Consider the following 12,892-nt stretch of genomic DNA (forward strand, 5'->3'; position numbering starts at 1 on the left):
CCCCTGGGTAAGGTATTCTGGTCTGGCATGTCCAACCGGGAAGCAGCCCCAGGGTAGATCCAGGACACGGTGGAGAGATTACGTCTCTTGAGAACACCTCAATGTTCCCCGGATAAGCTGGAGGAGGTGACTGGCAAGAGGGAGGTCTCTGTGACCCAACTTCAGATAAGTGGCAGAAAATTGATAGATGGATGAGTTATCATTTTGTCATTTTAATTTTAAGTTTAACTGAAGTGGTTGTCTTGAATTTTAAATCGAACAACATGCACCATTCATAATCCAGAGCACATTTATAAGTTTTCCGGATATCTGGATCTGTTTCGAGAATAGACCGTATTGTTCATAATCCACGATGCGAGGTGCTGCTCAGTTAAGCAACATGATTCATTATTGATGAATATGATTAATAGTTTTCAAATTTTATTAACAGTTTTCAAATACTTGTGTAGAGTTTTTGAAATTCTCAAATTTAACTTGATATCTGAGTGTTTTAGTTTCAGCATATAGCACATGCAATAACACAACAGTGCATCATCAGTGAGCATGTGCACTGAACAAATCTATTAATCAAGATGCTCAACAGCTGCAGGGGTCAAATAGTACCAACAACTTACTACAAATACAACAAAATCCCTACAACAGCATAGACCATGTTATAAGACAATGAAGACCAAATGAAACCTGTTACATGCATATATTCAGAATAGGCACGGCTTAGACACAAAAAAATGTAAACAATGCAATATCAAATTTGAATCAATAAAAACATTACCATTTTACCATATATCTTATTTGAAAATGTATCAATACACCTTAAAAAGTCAATACCACACATCTGTTATTTTACCTTAATAGATGACTTCATGGGCTTTAGCGTGTCTGCTTTTTTGAAATCTTTAGAATATTTGTCATAAGTGTGCCTGCTACACAGAACCATTTGGCAGCATCACGATTTCCTTATTAAGGCAATTTCATCTTGACAATATAAAATCAACCACAGGAGCCCAAAGCACTGCTCGACATTTGTCCAAGGCTGTTCTCCGACGTCATCTCCTGTCTGAATGAGACACAGATGTAACCAGTGTACACTAAGTAAAGAGGAAATTAGAAACACCTGTACAATATAATGCCAAGCCCCTTTCACCCAGCTAAAGACCTAATAATGGAATTGGCAATGGCCTAGCGTTTGTATAGTGCTTTTCTAGTCTTAAGCTTTGTACTTGAAAGTAGGGCAGGGCAATGTGGCCAAAATATTTATCAGTATATATATATATTTGAAAATCTGCGATAACAATATAAACTGACGATATAATTGACGTGAGACAAAATACTTTACAACTCCACAACTTTATTAGTGCAAAAAAAAAAACCCAAAAAAAAACCAAAAAAAAAAAACCCATCAGTGTATTTTCACTTAAACAAGCAGCTGTTTTTTTATGTGCAATAAAGCTATATAAAATTTAACAGTGCAAATGCAAATTCCTTGCTGACAGTTTAACCAAAAGGCATTTCCAGTGGAAACTGGCCAACATATCCTGAGCTTAACCATGTATAATATCCACAAAACTTAAAAGGAGGTTTACACACACAATACGGTAATATTATGTTGACGCACAGTACGTATTACTCTGCGAGGCTCCTGACTACAATAGCTGTAATGCTCCAACAATCCATCAAGCGTTACGGCTTCGTAACTTACGAAAGTCGTACTAAAACATTTGACAGATTTTTTGAGCGCCGTGTACCACATAAGATCGGTTCGAGGTCAGTAAGCACAACCAGAATTCACAGATGAGGCACACCAGATTATAAGGGGCACTGTCAATTTTTTTAGAAAAATCAAAGGATTGATTTTAAGTGTGCCTTATTTTCCGAAAAACACGGTAATAACGACGGCCTGCTGGCATGCTCTACCAAAAATTGTGCTTTGGTGTGTATCTCACGGACGAAAGCCAAACCAGTTCCACACCACTGAAGTTGCACCATTTTTACAAACCAATTCTGGTTCATCTGTTTCATACAACGATCCGCTTTCGCCCTTCTCATTCTCTGTTGCTGCCATGCTTTTTCCGACATGTGTGTATGAAAGCAAAGGCACTGCGCATGCGCGTTTTACCCATATTCTATCGCGATATTTCATTTTCTCATCATTGCCTAACATTATACCGGAATTATCGTGAACGGTATGATATGGCCCAGCCCTAGTTGAAAGTTTACCACCAGGAGACATTTGAATATCCAGCTGAGTGGGTAACCCTCCAATATACATGCCAGTCAATGGTCTCCTTCACTCCCATTGGTAAGACACTTCAATCGCTCACCTGTCGTCAACTGAAGTTGCTGAATGTCACTGATATTCTATATTCTCCTAATATATTTATTCATTTATTTTTTTTTTTAAACAGAGTATAAATCTAAGTGAGTGAACCTATTATTTCAACAGGAACATGTTTACTGCATGATGTTTGTTAAACAGTGGATTCTCTTAGCTTTAAATGTAATTCAACTGAAAATCAAATAAACATGACACAGGTTCATTTGACAATGAGTTGGGCCGGGACTAGCGGGTCTTTTTGACAGTGAAGCCCATCTCGCAAAGGCAAGTAGATTGCTGTCAGAACCCCCCCCCCAAAATACCCCTCTGTCTATGCAGAAGCCTCTGGGAAAACCAACTCTTGGCTCATTTGCTCCATGACTTTGTAAACACTCATTGTAAGTGTCAGAAAGAAGGACTTAGGCTATAACTCATGAATCACAAGCTGTTATTCAGTGTGTGGTCTCACCATGATATCCATCCATCACATATCACGTATAGGTTCAAAACACAAATAGCCCTTTTCCACTGGTACCTACTCGTCTCGGGTTTTCCACTAGGTGGTAGCACCTAGTACCAGGTACTTTTTTTTATTACCTACTCAGCTGGGGTTCCACGTGATCTTAGGCAATCCGAAAATGTGACATCAACAGTCTGCATGCTACCGACTGGCTATTCAGTGGCATCACTCGATGAGTCATGAAAGAGTCTCTCTTTTGAAAATCAAAACCACTCTTATTGAAACTTCGCAATGACGGGAATGGGTGCACAAAGAAAGAATACCGTAGTCCCCAAACAAAAAGTCATACACCAACCAGCAGGTATACCGACGTCTTGATGTCCTCCATTGTTGTGGTGTTGTGTCGCATACAAATGATGTCACTGGACTTTCAGCTGCGTTTCTATAAGGACCCCATGCACACTAAATGGTACTTGATTGTAATGGAAAATGACTGTGTGGCAGGGCATGGTCTATGGCGCAGGTGCAGGGGAAGCAGACACACCTGACCGCCATCTGCAATCATCGTTTACAGTGGCACCAAAACCCAGAAATCGGGCATGGCGAAACTGCGACTGGTGCTAAACCAAATGGTGGGCGAGAGAGCGGAGGGAGCAGGTGGCGGTGTTACGCCGCCAGTGGGAACAGCTGCAGGACCGCAGAGTGCCGGATGCAGCTGTTGCAAGTCTGGCAGCTTGGATCGGGTCCTGGCTGACACTGCCGCCTCCCCCATCGGCATCCCTCGACCGTATGGCAGTGGCTGGTGTCCGTTCTGCTCCGGCACCCCTTGCCAGTCCCCAGGGTGAGGCCAGCCAAGGCACAGCCTACCTCCGCACCAGTACGGACTCCTCAGGTGGGAGTGGCTAGTACCCGGCAGGTGCCTGTATCTGTTCCTGTTCCCTGGAGGAGGGCAGCCGAGCAACCTCCACTTCCACCACCTGCTCAGCCCAACGTGGTGGACAGCGTGCCAGAGGGACCTGCTCTGCCAGAGCTGGGGATCGGGGCGCCAGAGGGACTTTATCAGCCTGAGCTGGTTGACAGCATGCGGGAGAGTCCTGCTCAGCCAGAGCCGGAGGTCAGAGTGCAGGAGGGACCTGCGCACCAGCTGGACCTGCCTCGTTTCTACCAGAGGCCAGCGTGCGGTGGGACCCTGCGTGCCGGCCGCCTGCGAACCTCGGCTCACGTCCACGACTGCTGCGCCAGCGGCACTTGCCACTAGGGCTGCCACAAACGATTATTTTGATAGTCGACTAGTCACCGATTATTTTTGCGATTAGTCGACTAATCAGATCATGCATCCATTGGACGTAAAATGTACACCTGAAAATATGTTAAACGTTTATTTTGTGACCCAGAAAGAATAATAATTGTAATATTAAAACTAACTAGCTGCCGCCATTGTTGACAACTGCGCTGGGCCGCGCTATGAATTCTGGAACACAGTTTCTTCTTCTTCGGGGTTTAACGGCAGCTGGCATCCTTGTACATGCAGTGCTGCCATCTTCTGTTTCAGTCCGTTATTACACTCTTAAATACTACTACTTATTCCTGCGTCTTTTGGGATCTTACAAAGCTTCAAACGACGCGTCGACTATTAAATTAGTCGTCGACGATTTTAATAGTCGACGTAATCGTGACTAGTCGACTAATCGTGGCAGCCCTACTTGCCACACAGCTGAACCAATACATCCCTGCTGCTGAATAGGTTCGCCCGGATGGCTCCCCGGCCTCAGTTAGGCGATGGGGGTATGTGGCAAGGCGTGGTCTGCAGTGTGGCTGCAGGGGAGGCGGACACACCTGAGCGGCATCAGCAATCACGCCTCACCGGCTTAAAAGCAGAATGAACTGGGTCCTGTTGTTGTTAGTGGTGTGTTTAGCTGGCAACTGAAAAGCTGCCGCCATGCGCAAGTTATAACAACTGGAAATAACAGAAAGTGCTGAAAAGTGTAAAAATGTGGTCAAGTCTGCCATGCTTTGTTTACAGACTGAAACCATGTCGAACCAAGCAGGTGGGGAAAGGGCTATAAAATTATGAAAACAATCAGCTAAAGGCTTCATAATAGGCCGTCAAACAATCGAAAAATGTCATAACACAGATGGTGCTGGCTGAAAGATCTCTTTTAGTCATCTTTGCTCGAGCTGAACTAGGTCTGAGCCTCTGGCAGGGTTGAAAGCTTTGTTATTTTGGTTTTCATAATCATTGGAAGCCAAAACATTAATTTACATTAAAATTGAATTAGTTGCCCTGCCTGATCTTTACTAGAGATGGACCGATCCGATATTAGGTATCGGTATCGGTCCGATACTGACCTAAATTACTGGATCGGATATCGGCCAGAAATAAAAAATGTAATCCGATCCATTAAATATCAAAAAAGCACCTCACAAAACTTGCGACACGGTGTAACTCGGCTCATAACCGTAGCACATCGGAGCAGTGTGCTCACTTGATAGAGCGGCTGTGTGTATTTGTAGCCTCTACCAAACCAGCATTTCATCTCCGAGGAAGTTATCCCAGAGAGAAGTAAAGCAAGTGTGTAAGTTCATCTCTGAATGTTTGTAAAGCGTTCCCACGTTAAGCTTAACAACCGATATATGGAGCGACTGCCTCTCTCCCTCCCTCTCCTGCCGCTACTTCATGAAACTGCTTAATGATCAGCTGATCGGCTTTTCTGTCGCGAGTCCGTCTCTCTTCTTTGTTTTTGGCACACTTTGCACCAGAAAGAGGAAACCAGCGGCTGAACAACAGCAGCACGTTTAACCTTGATAAGGTGTCGTTAGAATTTATTTAATATTACTTTCTACACCAGGATCCTTTTCTACGTAGCTGACGGACGGCTGGTAACTGTGCAGGGGCGGATCTAGCAAAGTTTAGCCAGGGGGGCCGATATGGCATTAACAGGGAAAAGGGGGCACAAAGACATACTTTTGCTCCTTATTCTCATTTAAAATGTCTAGCTTTTAATAAATAATTATCTGAATCTTACACCCAAAGTTTTAATCTGATGTAAAATGTATAGAAGTCCATTACTGTATATAGTAACTGTTAAGTCTTATATACCCTAGTAAGCTATAGTACTTTGTCCTTTGGGAAAGTACCATCTGTGAATTCTGCAGTTCTGTTGAAGAAAGATGTTGAATCTAATCTAATTGAATCTAATAATTTAATTATTCTTGAAAAATAATTTATTTCTGTGCATTTTTTTTTCACACTGCATCAAATTAAAGTTGATTACGTCGATTAAGCATCATGAGGTGGAGGGTGGTTCCCTATTTTCTTTTTGGTGGGAGTTTGCAACCCGATTAGTTAGGTTGCTTAATATTTCTGCTAAGAACTCTTTAAAATACCAGAATAGGGAGGATGGAGTAGGTTTAAGTTTATTAGATTGATCAGTATTGCTGAACTATGAAATATTTTGGGCACAGTGTATTTTTTACATACAGGTATAACAGAATAGCTTTAGTGTTGTTGTTTATTTAAACTTGAGTATGAACTTATACAAAATGCAGCAAGATATTAAAAAAACAGTTTTATTGATTAAAAAACACACTATATCGGATTCATATCGGTATCGGCAGATATCCAAATTTATGATATCGGTATCGGTATCGGACATAAAAAAGTGGTATCGTGCCATCTCTAATCTTTACAGGCTAAACACACCCAGTGTGATTTGAAGCTCTGCAAAGGAGTCAGACAAGATAGCACACGGGCGATCGTGGCTCAAGAGTTGGCAGTTCGTCTTGTAATCGGAAGGTTGCCGGTTCGGGCCCCGGCTCAGACAGTCTCAGTCGTTGTGTCTTTGGGCAAGACACTTCACCCGTTGCCTACTGGTGGTGGTCAGAGGGCCCGGTGGGGCCACTGTCCGGCAGCCTCGCCTCTGTCAGTGCGCCCCAGGGCAGCTGTGGCTACAATGTAGCTTGCCATCACCAGTGTGTGAATGTGTGAATGACTGAATGTAGTGTAAAGCGCTTTAGGGTAAGTAAAGCGCTATACAAATACAGGCCATTTACCATTTACCATTCACACACCCAGTGTTTTCCTGATGTCCGGATTAACCCAGGATGCAAACACTTTAAAGTGGCAGCACCAAGAAAAAGCCAACCATGAGGTTCAAACACAAAACCTTCTTACTTTGAAGCAACAGTCATAACTACTGGTCCACCATGCTACCCTACCCTAAGAGAAACTCCACCATCAACTAATGTTTTGGCATAATAATGACCACAGAGCAATGTGGTTATGAGGTTAAATGGGGATGAACTAGCAATACTATAAAATGTTGGCAATAGGGGTGGTGACGGCCATTTCTATAGGTGCTACATAACTTACAATCTGTCTTACACATTTACAGTAGCTTATTTAAAAAATAAATAGACACTGCTAGGTTTGATAAAATCTTTAGTATCCAAGAAAAAAAAAAAGGGGGGGGTTGGGTACAATTCATGTTTTAACTGATATCTGGAATTAAGTACCCAGCTATACCTTTTTTGGGCATTTTACACTGATCTCTAACGTGTCTTTTGTCTCTTTGGTGATAGAGAAAGTTGTTTTCTACCAGTTTCAGGTTCTCCTATAAAAAAAAAATGGCATCACTTAAACATTTTAGTCTGGTTTCAAAACACATAATGGCACAGAATCAGATCATTTATTGATTTTATACTGGCGAGTTGTACTAAAGAAACTCTGCAAAGGTTTCACCACCAGGTTGATTAGCTTTTCATCATCACCTGCTCCCCTCACAAGTGGGGCTCTACAAGGATGCATCCTAGATCCAGTACTCTTCACTTTTCCTGCTCCCATTGGGATACATTTTCAAAGAAAATTTCAAAGAAAATATATCCCAATGTGAGTCATCTGTTATGCAGATGACTCACAAATCTATCTTGCTCTCAAAAAGAATACCACAGCCCCAATTTCAGACAAAGTTGTATTTCTTGAATCTGAATTAGGAAAAAACAGAAGTGGAACTAGCCCTCCTTAGCGGACCCTTACGCGTCCTTTAAATGTGGTCTTGGCCCTTTGGATAATTTCTAAATGTCCCTTGCAAAAAAACTGACAACAACTTCACATTTGGTAAACAAATAAGTGCTGTTGTTGGAGCTAGATTCTTCCAGTTGAGCGCCCTTCCAAAGTCTAAGCCCGTTGTCTCTTTCATTGACTGTAAGGAAGTAATTCATGCCTTCATTTCATGCAGGCTTGACTACTGAAATAGTCTTTATCTGGGCAGCCAGGCTCTGCTTTCTCATCTGCAACTTGTCCAAAATGCATCATGTCGACTCCTTACAGGAACACACAAGCGGGACCACATTTTTCCTGTTTTGGCTTCTTTCTTTCACAGTGTTTTTCAGCTTTTATTGTTTGTTTTCAACTAATTAAATGGGTTAAAACCTTCTGACATTCCTGCCCCTAACTATGCACATTCCCAAAAGATCGATGAGATAAATACAATTCAGTCAGTACCCCTAAAATACAAAGCTTGGTACCCAACCCTACCAGTTTCAAAATGTAGGTTAAAAAATAAATAAATAAATAAAAAATCTTTTAGATGTTACAACATGTTTTGACCAGTGATCTGTTGGGCATAGCAATGCCAGACCATCAGTGTTTCAAGTTTTCTCCTTTGAATTATCAGATAATATTAAGAGCACATTATGGCCCCCAAATTGACTGTGCGGCACACAGTGGTGTCACCACAAACCTATCACCATTTTTAATACTGCTGCATCAATATAATCATCTAACGCTCATGTCTTTAACCCAACTATGCTGGTTTACAAAAATTTGCACAACAAGCCCAAACGAAACCAAAGTATGGCTTGAGCAACCAGACGTGATGTTTCGGTGAGTATTTACTCTATGCTACAGATACTAATGCCTCACTTACACTATGATGCAGACACAGAAACCCAACAGCCAAGTAGTCCTCTTTGTTGTATGGCTTGAAAGTCCACCTGAAGTCAAGTGCATGTGGTTGCAAAAAAAACAAAAACAAAACAAAACAAAACAGCCAGCCAGCCACAAACCCTCACACTACACTCACCATCTGATGATGAAATTTATATCACAGGGAACCACACAGACCCTGTTGGTCTCGCGAACACGTAAACTATAGTCCCACCCTAAACTGGTGCAGTTTTAAAACTCAAACAGGGATAATGCTTAAAGTTGGTGATACAAATAAGATTCTGGGTTTAGATTGTGACTCTGGAAGTGGGTGTAAAATTGATTTAGTTTGGTTCATTTATTCAAACATTCATTCAGGTTGCCTGTTGATAACCAATCTGATAACCAATGTGTCTTTTAATCTTTAAAATGAAAGGTCCAACATTTCATTCATATCATTTCTATCACATGAAAAATAAAGCCTTCCAATTCCACCGACTGTACTCCAACATGGTGCCTGAAATTATCAGCTTAAAAGCATCAGACTGGCGCGCATATTTCCTCATTTTCCTCCTTTTTAAAATAGGTGAAGTGGCCGTTTGAGGGCAAATGCATCAAATAACAAACAAACAGTCACTCACACACCAGCTATGCGCGTAAACGGAAGTGGCTGCACAGCTCAATGCCCTACACCTTTCTCTGCTACACCTCGAGATACTCTCAGCACTGTTGGAGCGACCTCTGCCGAACAAAGCAAGGATTCCATATCGACCATATCTACTAAAAAGAAATGAAGCACCAGAGAATGAAGCTGTGGCAGCTTTGCACATGCCGATCAGCTGAAATGATCCACCTTCACCAATAAAACCTTCCTGTAAAAGCAAATCAAATCAATGCACCTACAAAACAGCCAGCAGCACTGAGAGCCGTGACAATATCCAACACAGATCAGCCTTCACTCGAAGAATAATTCAAATCATAATTAAAAGGTTAAAAAAGATAAATAATGAGTGAAAAGGTGAATCCGGATCTGGCGCCATATGTATGCAATGGGAGGCTGTTGCAGCTCTGCCAGTGCTGGCTTCATTTGACTGCATCAGTTACAGCACACCACCGTGGAGATAGCATTATCAGGCGAGCGTTTAGCCGCACTGTTAGGGAATAAATGGAGACCGATCGGTGTAAAGGGGACAATCGCAGGAATCCGGGTTTTTTTTAGGAATTTAAAAGTGAGCATTCTGCTGTTAGCTAGCATCGCTGCTAACAGCTAGCTACAAAACAGTGTACAAATTAGCCACCAGTGAGCCGGCGACAAACAGTGCAGCAAGAACTGTGAGAATATTGGCTAAAAAGGCAAGTTTAAGGTGTGTATGTGGTTTATTTTGAACCGCTAAAGCTGGACACAGGCAGGACAGTAACACAACCCGGCACCATGTATAATCAGACCCCGGCAAAAAGCGAACAACGTGCCTGCGCCGAGTATTCATGTTCCGGGGCGCAGCATCTTCCTGCACATTCAGTTGCCCTCCGGTCCAGCACAAAAGCAAAAGACTCCAAGGCTGGCAGTGGCCAATTTAACGCGAACCGACAGTTCGACACCGGCGGCTCGGCCGCTCTGAGGGGGGTGGTCCACCCGTCGGGACAAAACATATTTTCCGAGGAGCGGAAAACAGGGCAAAAGTAAAACAAGCTTGGCGCAGAAAAAGCTCACACACTCACCTCGGTCCCAACCGAAGCCATGGTGCCTGGACGTAAACTCCGCCCACCGTGGAATTACGTCACATTTATTGATGCGCGCACTGAGTTACAAAAGCCACACCTGAAGGCTGCTTTTGAAGAGCTTCTGTACTAAGACGGGATATCAACGGCTACGAAGGACAAAATGAGGGGCTAACGAGGGCAAGTCGAACAATTTATGGGGGAAAAACGGCAAATTTCCCAGAACAAAATTTGGAAATATACAAGGAAAAGCTCTCAAATTTCTGAGAACAACAACTAATTTTTTTTGCAAATTTAGATGGAAATTTTGTTAATTAAATATTTACGAAGACAAAATGGAAACGGTTACCAAAATTTAGAACAAAAATTTAGAAAATAAATTAACAAAGAAAGAATTACAATACAAAGTCACACATTTACTAGGAAAAAATGGCAAATTTACTAAATTTGGGGAAAACAAGGGAAAAGTTGCAAATTTCTAGGAATAAAACGTACAAATCATGCTTATTAAACATTCTGCTTTTGAAAGGTTTCTGTACTCCACAACAAAGACTTTGCAGCTGACCAAACACACACATCCACACATGTGCAATAACACTAAGCGCAATTCTCTTTTTCTGACAACATTGTACTTTATTCTGTTGTATATAGCATTTTATTCTATTCTATTGTGTACAGTATCTTATTCTTATTATCATATCCTATTCCAGTGTGTTTTCTTAATTTTTGCTACTGTAACTTTGCACTGTCCACTTTCTGCTTTAACAAAACAAATTTTCCCACTTGTGGGACTAATAAAGGTTATCTTATCTTAGACTCTTAGAGGCTATGAAGGACAAAACAAGGGGCAAAGAAGGACAAATTGAAAAATGTATGAGGAAAAACTGTCAATAGGATAAAACACAAGAAAAGCTCTCAAAGTTATGAGAACAAAGTCAGAAATTTTATTTAAAAAGTTGCAAAGCTAATTTAAAACTTTAAAAAATCAGATAAGATAAGACTTTATTGATCCCACGGTGGGGAAATTTGTGCATTACCACAGCTCAGGTACCAATAGCAGAAGAATGCAGAGTATACCAAGAATATAAAGTCAAGAAATAGAAATACACATACATCCATACACACTAAATATACACATATATATATATATATACATACACATATACATGCACACGTCCATACATATATAAGATGCATGATCATGACATCATGAGGAGGAGTTATGGAGTCTAACTGCTGTCGGGATGAATGATCTGCAAAAGCACTCCTTCCTGCAGTGAGGGTGTTTCAGTCTCTGACTAAAGGAGCTGCTCAGCGCACTCCCAGACTCATGCAGAGGGTGATGTGGGTTGTTCATGATGGATGTCAGCTTTACTAGCATCCTCCTCCACAGACTCCAGAGGACATCCCAGCACAGAGCTAGACCTCCGCACCAGTTTGCCAATCCTGCTCCTCCTGTCCCTGTTTGTGCATCCACTCCCCCAGCAGGCCACTGCATAGAAAAAGGTGGATACTACCACAGTGTCATAAAATCTCCTCAGCAGGTGGAGTTGACTCTGGCCCTTTTTATACAGGCCGTCTGTATTTGTAGTCCAGTCCAGTTTGTTGTTGAGGTTAACACACAGGTACTTGTATGAGTCCACTGTCTCAATGTCTTTTCCCTGGATGTTCACCAGTGTTGTAGGGGGTGACTTCCTCCTGAAGTCTATGTACATCTCCTTCATCTTGCTAGCGTTGATTTGGAGAGCATTGGTCTCACACCAGCCGACAAAGTCACTGATGACCCTCCTGTATTTCTGATCGTTTCCATCTGATACGCATCTGATGATGGCCATAACATCGGAGAACTTTTGTAGGTGGCAATGGTCTGAATTATAATAGAAGTCAGAAGTTTACAGGCTGAACAAGAAGGGTGAGAAAACCGTGCCCTGCGGTGCCCCGCGTGCTGCAGGTTACCACGTCGGACACACAGTCATGAAGCCTCACATACTGTGGTATGTGAGGGATTGCTGCAACAGGTACATGACAGCGTCATCCACCCTAATTCGACGCCAATTTCAGACTGGTAGGCAAACTGCAAATCTAAAATTATTAAAATAAAACCTGAGTTGAACAGTAACGTGTGAAATGTTACAACATGTCATCATTTATTTAATAAAACCTAAAATGCAGAAGCAGTGTGTGAAAAACACTGATTCAGTGACTTGTAGGGCCACCTTTAGCAGCAATAACTTTAAATAATCATTTTCTGTTTGACTTTATCAGTCTCGCACATCGCTATAGAGGATTTTTTTCTTTTCCTGTGCTGCACCAGTCAGACAGAGCACTGGACACCCTCACATACTGCTTCCTGTCTGTCATGTACTCAGTAATATAGCTTCTTTCTCAGTAGCAGCCGCTGAGAAATCTCCCAAACGTCGTGAATCCGAAAACATGAGAACTAGACGACATAGCAGTTTTAAATTTATACCAT

General features: G+C 42.0%; 1 protein-coding gene across 6 annotated transcripts in view; it reads right to left on the reverse strand.

The window, feature by feature from the left end:
• The window catches only part of ehmt1b (euchromatic histone-lysine N-methyltransferase 1b), a 42,299-nt gene extending 31,781 nt beyond the window's left edge, over positions 1-10,518 (reverse strand). For 4 of the 6 annotated variants that reach the window (XM_013268526.3, XM_013268525.3, XM_025909020.1 and 1 more), the window contains exon 1: positions 848-1,029. In XM_013268526.3, the coding sequence (XP_013123980.1) occupies positions 848-937 (90 nt within the window). In that variant the 5' untranslated portion in view covers positions 938-1,029. Of the gene's footprint in view, positions 1-847; positions 1,030-10,419 lie in introns of those variants that run through there. The other 2 variants (XM_013268524.3, XM_005470437.4) reach the window with 2 other exon arrangements.
• Between the last annotated feature and the right edge of the window lie 2,374 nt (positions 10,519-12,892).

This window comes from Oreochromis niloticus, linkage group LG7 (assembly GCF_001858045.2).
Source record: "Oreochromis niloticus isolate F11D_XX linkage group LG7, O_niloticus_UMD_NMBU, whole genome shotgun sequence".
NCBI classification, from domain to species: domain Eukaryota; kingdom Metazoa; phylum Chordata; class Actinopteri; order Cichliformes; family Cichlidae; genus Oreochromis; species Oreochromis niloticus.